This window comes from Ruditapes philippinarum, unplaced genomic scaffold (genome assembly GCF_026571515.1).
Source record: "Ruditapes philippinarum isolate M1 unplaced genomic scaffold, ASM2657151v2 ctg407_1_1_1_1, whole genome shotgun sequence".
Taxonomy (NCBI): Eukaryota; Metazoa; Mollusca; class Bivalvia; order Venerida; family Veneridae; genus Ruditapes; species Ruditapes philippinarum.
Window position 1 is genome coordinate 188,054 of NW_026857632.1, and position 16,903 is coordinate 204,956.

Sequence of the window (16,903 nt, forward strand, 5' to 3'; positions counted from 1 at the left end):
TTCCGATAAAAATTACTCATCAATTGCCACCTGAAGTGTTTGGACGCACACTATTTAACTTGTTTTATTGCAAAGAAAAGCGAACATGCAGAGAGCATCGATACTTATGATGATTATTAGTTATAAAACACAAGATAAATAGTAAAACTTAAGCATCATCAACAACAAAACGTAATATGTAAATGTAAACATAAAACTTAAATAATAATGGGAAGACCTATTGCTCTACACCCGGTGGAAGGATTGTCACAATATCTTGAGAAAAGGTTTCAAAACAAAAATATTGGAAGGATTTTTTTCACCTAAAATAGTTTGCGTCAAGTTACACATACATCTGTGTGCATTTGTAAGTATAACTTGCGAGTTACATGTTAATTATGTCATATACATGTCTATGTAGTTTTTTTTAATACAAGCAAATCAAGCTTGTAAATATGTTTTGCTAATGAACCACTGCAATAAATAAAAACAAGACTCCCGATCTCGTCACATTTTATTTCTGAACGCTATCAAAACACAGTAGACGCCCGTCTTTAGTATTTTTAAAGTGTTTTCTTTTTTCTAAAATTTGAAAGGAAATGATATCTTCAACAAGAAAACATATACTGGTCATCATCCACTAGAAGATTGTTTGGAGAAGCCCGCGAGAATGGCGCCTGTGATTGTGATACCCATACCAATAACCAGTATTGTCAGGTTCCGGAATCCCTGAAATATAGCAGAGAAACCAAAGTCAGATAGATGCCATACAAATGTAAAATAGTGATGAATATATTTCATACTTTGGTAGAGAAAAAAGAACTTTCTTTCGGAAATATTTATATCCTTGTCAAACAAATCGATTGCTTAATAGATTTGTAGTGAAAAATTTTAAGTAATAGATACTTGAACATTTATTTTCTGAAACCGATTCCGATTCTTATCACGACAAAGTATTCATATGTTTTCTAAATCCATTGTTATTATGATGGATATATGGTTTGAAAAGAATCGACTTTTTTGAAATATTTAGAGTATTTGAATAATGCTTCAACCTCGTACATCTTTATATAAAAGACATACAAGAAGAAGAAAAAACATCATTATCTATATCACCTTTATTTCTTTAAACACAAACACAGCTAACAAATTGGCAACTACAGCTGGCCCAGTGGTCACTATTGGAAACGCCACGGATTCTGAGAGTACTTTGTTTGCAACAAACCAACATGTTGTTCCTCCTGTCCACAGAAGCCCGGAGATAAATGCGGGTAGAATGACTCTAGGGTAAACTTTAGGACGGTTCTTCATATAGGCAGCATACAGCAAGAAGTAAACAGTACTCGATAATAAACTTCCTATGAGTGACGAGAATACATAGTCCAGTGCTGTAATTGAATTAGAAAATTAAGTTTTGTAATAATTTGTAGTATAATGTTCAAACTTTATTATTATTCTTCAATGTTTAATAATAATCAGTAGCAAATTTGTCCTAAATAAATGTGTATAGTATGGCGGAATGACTTTGACATGACTTAATATTGTTTATTTATAATTACTAATGTTATGAAATAATAAACAATTATGGAAAAAAGTCTTTGGCATTTATTATATGAAATACATATATTGTATCATTATGTATTGCAAAACTTACCATTTTGACTAGAATGTTCATAATTGTTTTGAACATATAGAAATGGCGTGAAACACTGTCCATATATCAATCCAGCAATCAAAGATAAAACAATTCCTCTGGAATATCAAATTATATCCAGAAATATACATCAGTGACAACCTTTCTTAATATTTATTAAAACTAGCCAATAGGCTTGAGTGGTTTCCTGGTGCACTAGAATGTAGTATAAAAAATGTATGTACTTTATACACTGCATTTTATTATGCATATTCTAATTTTTAAGCAATATCCCCGTGCATTTTCCGATAAAATATATCTGTACTTGATAATTATGAAAAATGCAACTTGGAATAGTTATCACATACTAGTAGGTTGAAGTTTAAGATGTTAACGTACTTTGTAGTGTTAAAATATAAAAAAAAGATTAACAATATTAGTGCAAAATCCAATTTTTTTCTATTCATGTCATGAAACATGTTTGAAAACATTTCACTTCCAATAAAAATGTTGTCAGGTTTTAAAAATGAACCACAATTTGGAAGAAAAAAAATGTGGGTGTGCGGTTTATTAGTGGAGAATCTAAAAGCGATAAAATTTCTCTCGTTTTTATCATTCCCTTTTCAATAATCACACTTCGCCTTAGCGTTTGATTATTATTTCCCATTAAAGAAACAAATTATTCCAATTATAAATGTCTCAATGTATTTTATTCTAAACAGATGTATTTTCTAAAAGTGCAAACTTTTTATCGGATCTTTGAGTCAAATACAACGTTCAAGCATTACTACTTACAAAACGCGTTTTACCGTTGGACTTAATCTATCAAATAAACTTGAATCATTTTGTGGTTCTAAACTTTCTTCTTCTGGGGCCTGAAATTGAGTAAAATCAAGATTGAATTAAACCGTTTCCATTTAGTGATACAAATGTGTTTCTAGCTCGCAAAGTAGAAAGTGTTATGTGAAATTTGCAGACATATGTTGCAGGATTTCATGTCAGCGATAGTACCTTTGATATATTACCCAAGGAAAGTTCACATAGCTCTCTTCTTAGGATCATAAACCAGAATTTTTTTTTGGTAAAAACAACACATTTGCTTATGCTTAAAAAGAATTAATGAAACTCAAAATTACTTGTTCATGGTTACTAAATTGGTATCGCTACTTATCACATTACTTTTTCTTAGCTCAATTATGTCGTCATCTCATGACAGTGCTTTCAATCACAACCAATTTTAAATTTCCGGGGTATGCTTAACTTATTTCCAGGTGTATATTTAAAATACTAGTATATCAATCTTTACTATAACAAAGCAAACCGTGTCTAAACTTATCGCATTTAAACATTTTTATTTTCTGAAATATCTTATTTGTATTTCGTGTCATACAAATAAACCTGTATGCTTGTTGGTATAGTTATAACATCACATTCCGGGTCCTCCAACAGTCGCTTCTCAATGAGGTGGTCTGTATTCTGGAAATAAGGAAAGCAAAATACCTACTGATTTAAAGGCATTTTCTTAAATTGATCAAATGATACTTTAGCAACTTTGTTTCTTTGTCGTTATAAAAAGAAAAAAAAGACAACATGCCAATTAAGTACATGTACCTAAAAACGACATTTTCAGAATGACATATCTGTCATCAGCAAAAATCGTCTACAAAAATAACAATGTACATGTAATAAAATCAATTCTTTGTTTCAAAAATAATTTTTTTATCAGTGCATCAAGAATGGTGTATTATTTAAAAAGAACCTACCCGAAGTAAAGGACTGTTCTCTGATACATCTACAGTGACAGTTGTATCAATGTTCGAACTACTGACCTCATTTTTTACAGCAGTGAATATCACAGCACTGAAATAAAACACTAACTTTTGCTAAATAACATGCCGTTTCTCAATTTGATTTCAAGTTGTTTTTAACATATTTTTATGTTTTTTTTCCTCATCTCATTAGCCAGCTATGTCTCAAGTGTCAAGTTATCCTTAGAAGTAATATCTGATTATCGAAGAAAACATGTACCAATAAATGAAAAGTACGCTCTAACTTTGAATAACCGGTAGGTTCCGGAAAAGAATACTTCAGTTTTTTTTTAATTATGCTGTGTTTATAATTACCCTTAAACAAAACAATAAGTTGTAGAGGAAATAAATGTAATACAGGTTCTAATAATGTTGTTGAATACAATTGCAATACAATAAAATTTCGAGGGAGGGTAAAGAAAGAAATTTTTTGAAACACAGCAATCATGTTAATTGTTCAAAATATGATAAACAAGATCATCAATGAACGCATTGCCCACATGACCCAGCAAAAGGACTAGCGGCAAGGAGCCGAGGAGGACCCCAAACAAAAACAGGACAGGGCACTAGGCAGAATACGGGCAGGAAATCACTTTAATAGTTCATAAAAGGAAATAATACTAACCAACAACATATCACGAGGACTTAGTATCAACACATGTATTTCATGTACCTCTCAACTAAGCAAATTTTTTAAGCCAATTATGCATGTGCATGTAATATATAAATCGGGATGATTCCTAAACATATCAACATTATGTATAATAAGGGGGTTATCTTTCTTCCCTTTTGTATTGTGATTGAACATAACATGAACTGCCATCAAGCATTTATCTTTGTTTTTTTTATAAAACCAAAGTACGAATTTTACCAATTTAACAACTAGCAACGACTGTAGGGAAACAAACATTCACTCACCTTATTACAGCCAAAATTACTCCAATATCATTCAGAACTAAATTGTCTGGAGGATCTGCCTTTAAACCAAATAATCCAAACCTATAATAAAATGTTTAGAATGTATTTTGACTTTTCACACGCGCTATTAAGAAACAATATTTACTTATATCAGTCACACAGAAGTTTTGGACTATCAATTATCAATGTTTACATATACGCACCTTCCTGTAGCCCAGCCGCTGAGTAAATTGGTAACACCCCAAATACTGAAGCCGAGACCAAGTCCTATCAACTTTACAATCGGAACAACTGTCAAGTTTCCTGTATATATATAAGATAATGGTAAGTTATCTTACAAATGGAACTACAGTTTAGTATCTTAAAGGCAAGTTTTTTTTAACCGGTGCTAGGTAGGTGTAAACGGTAGCTCGCATTTATCACGGCGTCAATGAACAAACTCAATTTAACTGAGTATGCACACTTTTACCGAGTTGGGCGACCTTTAACGGTTATCTTGACTATTTAATAGACCTAAGTGTTTCTCGATGTCATACTGATACTTTGAACTATAATAAGAAGTCATTGCAACTGTATTGATATAGTACAATACTTCAGTAATTGTTCTCTTAAAATGTGCAATCGCAGTTTTTTTCCATTACAGATAATTAAAGGTTTAGTAAAAATGAAAAATGCAGGAGATATCTCACCTGTAATAAATAACGCACCACCCAGCATTGTAAGAGGATAAAATGTCGGATTACCTCTGACTTGAGCAACAATCAGTGAATATATTCCTATAGAGATACCGAACATCCACTGGAAAAACATACCTGTAAAAAGATAACCTGTAATTGTCGGTATACGGCAGAGGTTTATCATAAGGAGCTTTAATAGATTACTTGCATAAGGATATAGGAATAATTGCATTATGGTATGAAATAATTTTGAATACGTGCTTAAAGTTTTGGTTTCTTTTATCATTCAAACACTTAGAACTCTTTCAACATTTTATTCTCAAGAAATAGCTCAATAAATTTCTATTGTTTTTATCAATATTTTCCATGATATATTTATGTAATTTATGCCAGTCGTAGACCTATCCAATTGATGTAAGATGAAAAGCTTACCGTCGCCAGTATCGTACTTTTTTACAGGAATATAAGTGGTTCCATATAACACTACGGCAAGAGAGGCGCAAATAAACCCAACATATAAGGGAGTCTTTTCCGGCTCGGAAGGTGGTGTCGTAATATTGGGGAACATTGTTGTTATATTACCCTCCATTCTGTCTGTAACAATAATTATAATATCATTTTACATATTTCAAGATGATCAACCTGTACGCTCATCAAAAGCAGTCGAGTAATTGACTTAATACTAACAATATCTGTCATATGTTCCGGTTCAGATCGCAATATCCTCCCCAATTGAACGGTAACGAGGCTTGCCGATCCGAACCGCAAAGATATGTCAGATATCTTTTTCTTGCATATTCTACCATTTTCTCTCATACTTTAAATTCTTTACATTAATAAAAAAATTCCATGGAAAATTATGTCATTATACCCGTTACTATTTTCTTTATGTAAACTATAACTTCATTCGTAACACCCAAAGCATGCCATTGTATAGCACGCGACTCATCTGGCACCCCCATGGTAGATGACATGGGTAAAGCTAACGGAAACACCAGTCTGGTATGCAAGAGATGAAACATCTTCACAGGTGCTCAAATGGAGTTAGTTTAATGAAAGTCAAAATTGTAAATTTATACCTTGTATATGAACAAGTATTGGTAAGTATAAATTAACTTGTGTAGATCTAAGGATAATGGGAAATTCAATAGCAAAAACTGAAGTTTGAATGAACAATTATGTATCCATGAATATCTTTCAGGATAAAAAACATATGAAAATCCTGGCAGAGTCAAAAAGTTCATTTCATTCAATTCACAGCAACGGTTAATATTAGAATGTTTTATGTGTTACAAGTAATTCTGAAATGAATGAAAGAAGAAATTGTGTTTGTTGTCTGTTCCGTGATTAAATTTACAAAACAAACATCTACAATATGTATTTAAAGATGTCCATTTATAACAGTACTGCATTTAATGGACATTACTTTTTTAATCCGAAAGTAGTGATCGCTTGAGAGCCACGAGAGTTAAAATAACGAAGTCGACTGTGTTGACTTTTTAGTCTGTTTATGAGAATCGATTGAATGATCAAAATTTCTTACTTTACCTTGCATCGTCGGCTTAGACAATATATGAAGGTATTTAGGAAACAATCACTTTGACTGAGTGTAATGGCACCGTCCGGTTAGCTCAAAAGGTAAAACATTGGACTGTGAATCGGGCGATCCGGGTTCGATTACCGGACGTGCAAGTCACTTACGTTGTGATTGATCATTTAATCTTTTCTACGGTCATTTGCACATTACCTCTGTTCGGGATTGTACAGTAGTTATCAGTTTCTTGTGAAAGTGAAGGCAACTAGTACTGGTAAACTGTTTGTCAGCCTGCCCAAGAACGATGCCGTGGCTGAACTCAATGTGGCCATACCACGTGACTTTTCGGGTACGGAACACGCCGATTTTTCACCCGATTCAGGTATGTTTTTTATTCATAACTTATTTATTACTCAACCGATTTTGATGAGATAAGGCGCAGAGTACCCGTAAGTTATCCACGGTATATCAAAATTATGAAAACCCCTGAATGGTTTTTTAGAACATTCGAGTACAGTTTTCTTTTCATAGCCTGGGCCGAGGGGAACGGTACACACTCATTTCGCATACAGGCGATTTCTAGCAAGTCATATGTTTTTTGACACTATTTCATAGAAAAATACATGTTAAATCTGATATATTTACTATGTCCAATGTATCGAGTGAATGCAGTGATGTTTTAGCATATTTTCATAAAGTTATGTTGACTTACTGCCGTAATCCGGAGTGAAAACTACCAACAGCACCACCACTCTAAAAGACCAGAAAAATGTATCAACACTTAGATGTAATACGAGGGAACTTGTTTTATTTATATGTATTAACATGTATGGTTTCTATAAAATGTTATTAAAAGTGTATGTATGTATGTATGTATGTATGTATGTATGTATGTATGTATGTATGTATGTATGTATGTATGTATGTATGTATGTATGTATGTATGTATGTATGTATGTATGTATGTATGTATGTATGTATGTATGTATGTATGTATGTATGTATGTATGAAACAATTTTATATATTATTTGCACAGAGCTATTTGTAACATAAGTTGTTGCTATTTGACAAAATTAATAAAAGAAGTGACAGAATAAACGATTGTATTAAAACACAATCTTTTTTAAAGTTTATCGTTTACTTTGGAATGTAGTCAATAGCAATTAAAACTCTGCTTGCATATACATGTTTATGATATTAATATTTAATGCTTAAAGTACACAGTTACAAATGAATAAGTGATAAATGTGTGACTTAATTAAATTTCAACTAAACATTACATTTACAAAAGCCAAATACTCACCTTTAAATGCGACTTTAAATCCTTCTATATTGCAAATAAATATTATCCCAAATATCATAGGTTATCAGAGCTGGACATAAATTATTGATTTAGATTTATCTAGTAAGATAATAGGGAATTAACTATTTAAATAAACATACAAGTTTTAATATTAACCCAAAAGTTCATACAAGTACACACGTTTCACCGTCTTCTTGTATAGATTTTTATGTATATAGTACATTTTTTTAATTTTGTCTTACATTTTAACTTCCTGGTATAAAAAGTTGTGTACCTATAATTAGATAATGACTTAATACCCCAATTTATAGCCAATGAAAATAAAGCTTCATATTATTTTTTTACAGTTTCACATAATGTTATCAGGAAGATTATAGTACATATACGTTTTAGAACAAATAAGTGAATAATAAACATGCAACAAAACATTATATAATTACATATCACATTATTCTTTAAGTGTTTTTTCTCATTAAATATTCAATAGTTTATACTGGAATGTCTTCTAGATGTGTATTGTACGAGATTATAGATCATTAAATTCTTAAAACGAGGTTTTCCTGTTTTCCATACATCATTCCCGGGGTTAAAACTACAACTATCACGTGGTGTTAAAATCATTATGAATGAGCTGAATCTGAGTATCTGTGACCGTAAGTAATATACAATGAACAATTTTGTACTCTGAAAGCTACCATCAATTACAAAGTCTCATTAATCTTTCTCAATGGATGGGAAAGTCAATATGTCCCAGTGTGCATTTTATTTAAAATGTTTTATTTCTCTAAATTCTACAGAGTAACGTATTAGTCTAATAGAGCATATGTTAAAACATGGCAAATGTCGTCTGTACAAAGTTCATCTAATATCGCAGAACTACATGTTACCACTTAAGAAATCACAATGTGCTGAGACCATACCGAGTGATTTATTTAATTGAACTGGTAAATTAATGGTAAGTTAAAGCCGATAAAGTATAACCTGTTCAATTAGTGTGAAACATAATCACATTCCCTAAAGCTGGGAAATGTGTTCAATGTAAAACTAAAGAAAATGTGAAACGTGTAGAAAATATATGAACTGAATAAAAACATCAGCAAAACACCGTATTATCTCTTTATAAAATCTCGTTGGTTTACTTGATTATAGAACTTGTCCATAACACTTATACATTCAAACTTTGACATTATAAAAACGGCTGTTGGCATGAAAAAGGAAAAATTTATGTTATTGATTATCCACAAAATAAAAAAACCCGTAAAATGTCTAAATGCTTCGTAGATACACTAAACAGTTTTTGAAACTGAGGTCAGCAAGCACTGGATGACTGTTTGGAGAACCCTGCAAGTAATGCGCCGGTAATTGTGATACACAAACCCAATACTAGTATTGACAGGTTTCTAAATCCCTAAAATAGAGAAATGAAAGTAAGAACATGTGCTGTGTAACAGATAATTGTTAAAAAGTTTCAATACAATAATCTACTGAAACAATCGTTAATACGTTAATATATTTATCAAAAAAAGTGATAGTTTATTAAATATGAGCAACAACCTGACCGTAAATATTTCTAGTCTATTTACCTTAATTTCTTTGAACACAAAAACAGCCAACAAGTTTGCAACAACGGCTGGCCCAGTGGTCACTATTGGAAACGCCACGGATTCTGAGAGTACTTTGTTAGCAACAAACCAACACGTTGTACCCCCTGTCCACAGAAGCCCGGAGATAAATGCGGGTAGAATGACCCTAGGGTAAACTTTAGGGCGATTCTTCATATAGGCAGCATACAGCAAGAAGTAGACACTACATGCTATCACACTTCCACATAGTGTAGAGAATACGTAGTCCAGGGCTGTAAACATTTGCTTTAGAATATACTCGAGTAAACATTACAATTGTACTAGTACACAGTTAAAACAAAGTTTATACACAGTTATACGATTCTGTTTGAATATTGAAAAGAAAACAACTGACATAACGCAGACAACCCATACATATATAATTTTAAGGCTTACAAGAGAAATGGCTGGGTAAGAAACACGTCTATTATCTACGAAATATTTATATCAAACTAGCTAAAGATCAAAATATTATAACAATAAACGCTCAAGATGAACTATTACCGCAGCTTGAAATCGTTACATTAATATATTATCAATACAACTTAGTTGTTATCACATGATTGACAACAACCAGTTTAAAACGGTGATGAATTATTTCTTCCTTCCACATTTGTTCAAATTGGTTTAGAACATTCTCTAGAGAAAACATTACCTTTATATCATAAAAAAACAGATACAAAATAAAAGCAAGGAGGACAAAATGCTGTTGTTAACACAAAAACACGCTATTACAAGGGTCATTTTTAAATTATTATACGAGTATAAAACCTACCATTTTGACTGGAATTCTCATAGTTGTTTTGAACATAAAGAAATGGGGTGAAAACCTGACCATACACTAAGCCTGCCAGTAATGATAGGCCAACTCCCCTTGAAAATAAAGTGTAACAAAATAGATATAATTTATCATGTTATGATATAATGCGATGTTTAATTATATATGTATGTATATATTTGAACAGATCGTGTACTATCTATAGAAAAGAACTCTATCAATTAAACTATTTGTACTAAGATACCCATGTCTCCAATATCGCCTTTACACTTAACATCGTCAATTTAAAGCATTTCAATATTTTACAGAAAACTAATGACTTTATTAAGCAAACTTTTTGTCTGCTGCTATTCTAAAATCCTGAAACATTGATGCTGATTGCCGTGCGCGCTTAAACTGTAAAGGGCTGGATTATCTTTTATTAGAAATTCAAGCGTTTAAACACGGTCGTAATAATATTATTACAGTTGATGCATGGCGATTTAATTCTTTTTATGTCTTTAAACTTTACAAACCACTGAAATAAAACCCGACTAGGGTGTTAAAATTGTGATTAATCAACATCGCTTCGATATTGACATTAAGGAGGGCCATTTGATTATTCTCCTATTGCTACCATTAGAAGAAATAACATTAAAGATACACATTTTTACGGGTTTTCATTTTGTTAAAAGGTTAATAGTTTTTTTTTATGTATTTGACCTAACACGTTAATGCTTCAAATTTTCCGCAATATCTAATTATAATGCAACTGAAGACATTTACGTTTCATTTAATTGTAAACATTTGATTGGTTCTGTAACACTTTGACAACTTTGAAACGCATAGCTTTTGATATGGGCTTAATTTGTTACAACATTATGTATTTAAAAAAATCTTTTCAGAAATAATCAAGATTATATAAAGAATCAATTCAAGTAAAAAAGATTATAAAAAAAAAATAACGTACAATTAGAGATAAACATTATAATTGACACATTAAAAAGTGTTAACTTCATGTCACCAATTACGACTAGAAGCACATACGAAGAAAAACAGCAACAACATACTTCTATAGACGCTTTGGCTTTAAGATGATTTTCATTATAGCAATTAAAAGTGCATATATACAAAGCATGTCTTAAAGACAGAAAGAGAGCAAAATGAAATGCGTAGAGCAAGACTTACAATATACGTTTTATTGTTGGACTCAGATGATCAAACATACTAGAGTCATCTGTTTGTACTAATAACTCTTGCTCCGTTGTTGACTCGTTCTGAAATAGTTAAGAAGGAAAGAAAGGAAAGATAAATTTCTGTCTGATAGTGTTATTTTTTGTTATGGGGAAGAATTATTAGTATCAAGACAATGCTTTACTTTCATATTTTAAACTGGTAAGCACGAAGGCAATAATAAATTTCTTTATATCTTTGAAATTAATAAATATAAAATGACATACAACCTGATTAATTTTAGGTAAAGTAACTATGTCACACTCCGGTTCTTCTAGCAACCTCTTCTCGATTAGGTGATCTGTGTTCTGAAAAGTAAAATAATATCAAATACATACATTATTGTTTGCCTTCTATACCATTATTTTTTACTTTTAAACTCCTTTGGATGTTAAGGTACCATTTCTTTTAGGGATCCTAAATTCCTATAACTGAAAAAATGATACGATTTGTGTATTGCAATGGAATTTACGAATCTAATGAACATTAAATGCAATGAAATTGATAGAATTGATTTATCCCAAATCTTGTGGACGCCTACTAAAAACTGAACAAAAACGGGTTTAACACGACAAAAGATCTTTGATAGACCATTTTGTTCTTCAAATGATTTCAAACGATATGTTTGATATTTGGTTATTGTAATATTTCTTAAAAAAAGTTTAATTTGCATCGTCAAAATTACCAGACAAATTTCATTACTAAAACAAATTAATTCTGTATGAATGCAGATATCTATCTAAACTGTCTATGTTGTTCCATTGTTATTAAGTAAATAATTTTTAAAAAACCTACCCGAAGTAAAGGACTGCTCTCTGATACATCTACAGTAACAGTTGTATCAATGTTTGAACTACTGACCTCATTTTTCACAGCAGTGAATATCACAGCACTGAAATAAAATACTAAGTACTATAGAACATAAAATGGACATTTTCTTGTGTTCTCTTTTTCTACAAGAATGATAACACAATTAAATAAGCTATATGTTTCACTAGGTGATTTTAAAATGTTTTAGAATGTTTGTGATTATAAATTCAACATAACGTGAATATCCATGAAGATGTTTTACCAAAAACGCATTAGGTGAAGACAAGTATTACTGTTAGTACTAGTACTTTGCTTTATGGTAGAACTTAAAAGAATGCAACAAGAAAATGTTTTGAAAGAGTTTTGTCTCTTAAAATACATGCCCAATCCCATAAAAGCTAAGTAAATGCGTTTTAAATGCTTATATTTCTATAATCAATAATGAAAGCTTGAAACTACCTTATAACTGCCAATATCACGCCGATGTCATTCAGAACCAAATTGTCTGGGGGATCTGCTTTTAACCCAAATAATCCAAACCTGGAAATAAAGACGTGCTTTGAATAAAGATTTCGAATTTAATCCACACTTAAAATAAATATTTCAGTTTTAAAGAAATTCTCTATTACCTTTGGTATTTAAGTTAGTATATAGATGTGTGCATATGAATAAATGAGCCGCGTCACGACAAAACCAACATAATGGGTTTGCGACCAGCATGGATCCAGACCAGCCTGCGCATCCGCGCAGTCTGATCAGGATCCATGCTGTTCGCTATAAATTTCTCTTCTTGTTATAGGGTTTGTATGCGAACAGCATGGATCCTGATCAGACTGCGCGATGCGCAGGGTGGTCTGGATCCATGCTGGTCGCAAACGCACTATGTTGGTTTTGTTGTGACGCGGCTCAAATGTACCTTCCTGTAGCCCAGCCGCTCAGTAAATTTGTCACACCCCAGATACTGAAACCGAGTCCAAGTCCTATCATTTTAACTATTGGAATTACAGTGAGATTTCCTAAAAATACATATTATATAAATAAAAACAGTGCATGCAATGCAATGTTACACTATCATTACGTAAACCCTTCAACAAAAATACCTATAAAAGTGCCAAATTAGCAATGTGAACAATACTAGTTTAGTCTTAGTACGGTTTATCGAATATCACAAAGGTTAGCACACATTCGTTAAACATTTTTTAGTAATAGTGCCCGTCAATAATATATAGTTTTAGATATTTTAGAAGTTTTGTAACTCATTAAGTAATCAAGAAGATGAGATGGAATCTTAGCATCGAGTATTAAAATACAGTTTATTTGACCATCAATTTAAATTTATTTTTCACTTAATTGTATACATGAACTGTAACCTGTTATAAATAAAGCGCCTCCAAGCATTGTAATGGGATAAAATGTCGGATTGTCTCGGACTTGTGCAATTATCAGCGAATATATTCCAATAGATACTCCAAATACCCACTGGAAAAACATGCCTGCAATAGGTAATACATCATTTGAAAGTGGTCGGTGATTTTGGTTTCTGTTAATTACATGACCAAAATGATTCTGAAACAAGTGAGATTCTAAGTACATTTAAGATTTTATATTAACCACATCCTCAGTTCTCTCTAAAGTCTTAATTAAACGAGTTATTGCATTGAACACTGCTGACCATGAACAAGCACAATCAAACCGAGCCTCATGGGGCCTGCAACATTTTCAGAGTTGCTATCTTAATTTCTTTTTCTACTATTGTGTTTACGGTTGAATTTAGGTTTGAATATTTCTGTGTTAAGATAAATAAATAAGTTATTATGTTTCCCATGTTTTTCTAGTTAAACTAACAAGAACATCGAATGTGAAAAGATATTGTTTTGACTTCAAATATGACATCATTTAAAGCATCAAATAAACAAAGGTAAGAACAACTTGATAGAGTCCTGAGCATTCTCCTTCATTTAAATACTGATCATTATATAGGCATTATTCGATTATATAATATTTTCTTGTCGGTTATTAGTTATAAACAATAGGAAAAAAACTTACCATCACCAGTATCAAATTTTTTCACTGGTATATAGGTTGTACCGTAAAACACGACTGCCATGCCTGCAGTCATAAAGCCAACATACAATGGCGTATCACCCGCATCACATGGTGGTCCAGTTACGTTTGGAAACACTGTTGATACGTTGCCATCCATAGTGCCCGAAACTAGATTTATACTTAAATTGTAACATGAATATTTAAAGCGTTCGTGAGTACTGTATCACATTTGTGAAATAAATTTACTTGTATACAGTATTTACAATTTTTATCAAATTGCTTTTAAACTATCTTTCTGTATAGATAACATGTTTTGATATTTAACTTACATTTTCGTTATTATATTATAAACTTAGATAAAATCATTTGCTTAATTAATATGATTTGCATTTGGACATTTATATGTTTAAATATTAAGTTTTATCTTTTATAACATTTGCTTTTATTTGTATGACTTTGTTGAAATAATAAACACTTTAAACATCAACATGACATGAGACGTAAAACATAATATTTATTGAAAAATATGGTACTTACTTAATAGAGTTTGAACTGAAATCCTATTTTATATTAAATTAGATACCAGTATATACAGTACATGAATCGAAATGAAGTACGCTATCAAAAGTAGCCATTTTGTTTATCTTTATCAACATATCTTGTATATTAATCTATTTAAGTAATTTTTGTATTGACACGATATAAGTATAGCCAACATGTAGATATCAACTGACACGTTTTAGTAGTGCTCGGACCACCTAACCCTCACATACATTAAAAAAATCCCACAACAACAACATCAACAACAATAAAAAATCACAAAAAACCCTCAACACACACAAAAACCCACACACAGACACAAAAAATTTTAATAGCCTAAGATGATAAGCTTAAAAATATTGCTTATAGATTTCCTTCTGTGAGGGATTAAGTATGCTTAATATACATGTATATAAAATTAGATTAAAAATACATGTATTTACAAGATGTTTTAAACAACATTCATGGTCGTCATGCTGTTCTATCTTTCATCATCATTATTTAAGTCTGCATGCATTTTTCACATATTTATTTTTATTCTTGTTACTCCCCTTTTCAGAAATGTATGCACATAACTGCAGGTGAGTGACATCTGTGAAGTTTTTCCTCGCGCATTTTCGTTGAAAATGAACAGAGTACCGCGTAAGTTGGTGCTAGGTGAAGTTAGGAAGATAGACAGTTACATGCACCAAGTGAATATTGCTCTACCAGAATCGTCATTAGAATTCCAATATTGTATAGAAAACAAATTAACTATGCATGACTTGTAATTTGCATCGTTGGAGTAATGGGTCTGGAGACAAAGACAATTCAATTCATTTAAAAAATGAAAACAACTTGAAACAAAAAAGATAGCAATTTCCTCTCCGGAAAGTGCAAATCAATTACGGAAATTCGATATATTTTTGTTGTTGTAAAAATTAGATAATTGAAAGCCACTCTCAAACGTTTTAATTTCTGATCTACTAAATTAGATTTCTGTCGTGTCGGCAAGCTGTTTAGATATTTAGAATTAATTTTGTATGAAACAAAAGCCAGATGAAATATTTGCAAAGATCATGAGTTATCTGACACAATTTCTTGAATTTTCTACTTGTATAAAATTATTTTTGACATTACTGCCGAAATAAAATACATTTTTAAGCAATTTTGCGCTGTGATATTGAATGAAATCATGCACAGAAGATTGACTTAATTATACAAATTGTCATATTTCCATTTTCGTTGATGTAACATTACAAATAATGCTATTGAACTCTTCATTTGATTGAATTTAAGGCTACTTCATAAACCATCAATAGGAAACTAAAGAAAATTGACTGCAAAAGTTCTGTAGGGAAAACCTGGCGTGACATTAGATTATTAAGCAATCATACAATCATATATAATTTAATCATAAATGAAATCAGTTATTTATGAAAAAAAAACTGTTATTTTGCACTGTTAGTTATCAGTATTTTCTTTGAACATTTGTGAAGATTCTTGGCGGTTCAACAACATTGAACCACGAGCGGGATGCTATGACAGAGCATAATGTTTTGATTGCCTTCCGGCGTCACTTTTATTATTCAACATGATTCATATAACGTTCCATGTGAGATAAAAAAAGTGCAAAAAGGGCTCATCAAAACTGCCATAAAAGATACACCATGATTATTACAAAAACTGCAACTCTACGTAACATTATTTGAAAACCAGATTTTTAAAGTTAAGTGCGTTTCAGCAAAGTCGGATATTGGCACGTCACTGTCTTATCAAGAACTGTATGGATCGGTGGCAGTATGGCAGAGTGGTTAAAGCGTAGGACTAGTAATGTAAAAATCTCATCTACATGAGTTCAACTCGTTCCCGTTAGGGGCAAGCTTTTGCTCTCTTGATTAAGGAACTTTTCGCTAATTGATTAGTACTGTTTGGTCCCAAGAACTGATTCGACATACAAATCACAACATACATACAAACATACAATCAAAACATAAAAATGTATGCACGGATCATTCAGTAGGTTTGAACTTAAGATTTATATCACAAATGATCACAAGTAT

At 31.5% G+C, this 16,903-nt stretch overlaps 1 protein-coding gene across 5 annotated transcripts; it reads right to left on the reverse strand.

The window, feature by feature from the left end:
* Positions 1 to 480: 480 nt before the first annotated feature.
* On the reverse strand, positions 481 to 14,974 carry LOC132750423 (transmembrane protein 144-like). 5 transcript variants are annotated; one of them, XR_009628544.1, is made up of 12 exons: positions 14,859 to 14,974; positions 14,322 to 14,500; positions 13,646 to 13,768; positions 13,192 to 13,291; positions 12,735 to 12,815; positions 12,261 to 12,357; positions 11,696 to 11,773; positions 11,421 to 11,509; positions 10,251 to 10,348; positions 9,437 to 9,708; positions 7,854 to 9,261; positions 7,243 to 7,302 (listed from the first exon to the last, which is right to left on the reverse strand). XR_009628544.1 is itself a non-coding variant. In XM_060740405.1 (11 exons), the coding sequence occupies exons 2-11, from the start codon at positions 5,602 to 5,604 to the stop codon at positions 613 to 615; spliced, it is 1,182 nt and encodes a 393-aa protein (XP_060596388.1). In that variant the 5' UTR covers position 5,605; positions 7,854 to 9,158; the 3' UTR covers positions 481 to 612. The 5 variants fall into 5 exon arrangements, 4 of the variants coding, with proteins under 4 accessions (XP_060596388.1, XP_060596386.1, XP_060596389.1 ...); XM_060740405.1 differs by lacking the exons at positions 7,243 to 7,302; positions 9,437 to 9,708; positions 10,251 to 10,348; ... (6 more) ...; positions 14,322 to 14,500; positions 14,859 to 14,974 and adding exons at positions 481 to 708; positions 1,096 to 1,367; positions 1,634 to 1,731; ... (5 more) ...; positions 5,028 to 5,150; positions 5,448 to 5,605 and having other exon boundaries at positions 7,854 to 9,158; XM_060740403.1 differs by lacking the exons at positions 7,243 to 7,302; positions 9,437 to 9,708; positions 10,251 to 10,348; ... (6 more) ...; positions 14,322 to 14,500; positions 14,859 to 14,974 and adding exons at positions 481 to 708; positions 1,096 to 1,367; positions 1,634 to 1,731; ... (5 more) ...; positions 5,028 to 5,150; positions 5,448 to 5,609 and having other exon boundaries at positions 7,854 to 9,158.
* Positions 14,975 to 16,903: the final 1,929 nt, after the last annotated feature.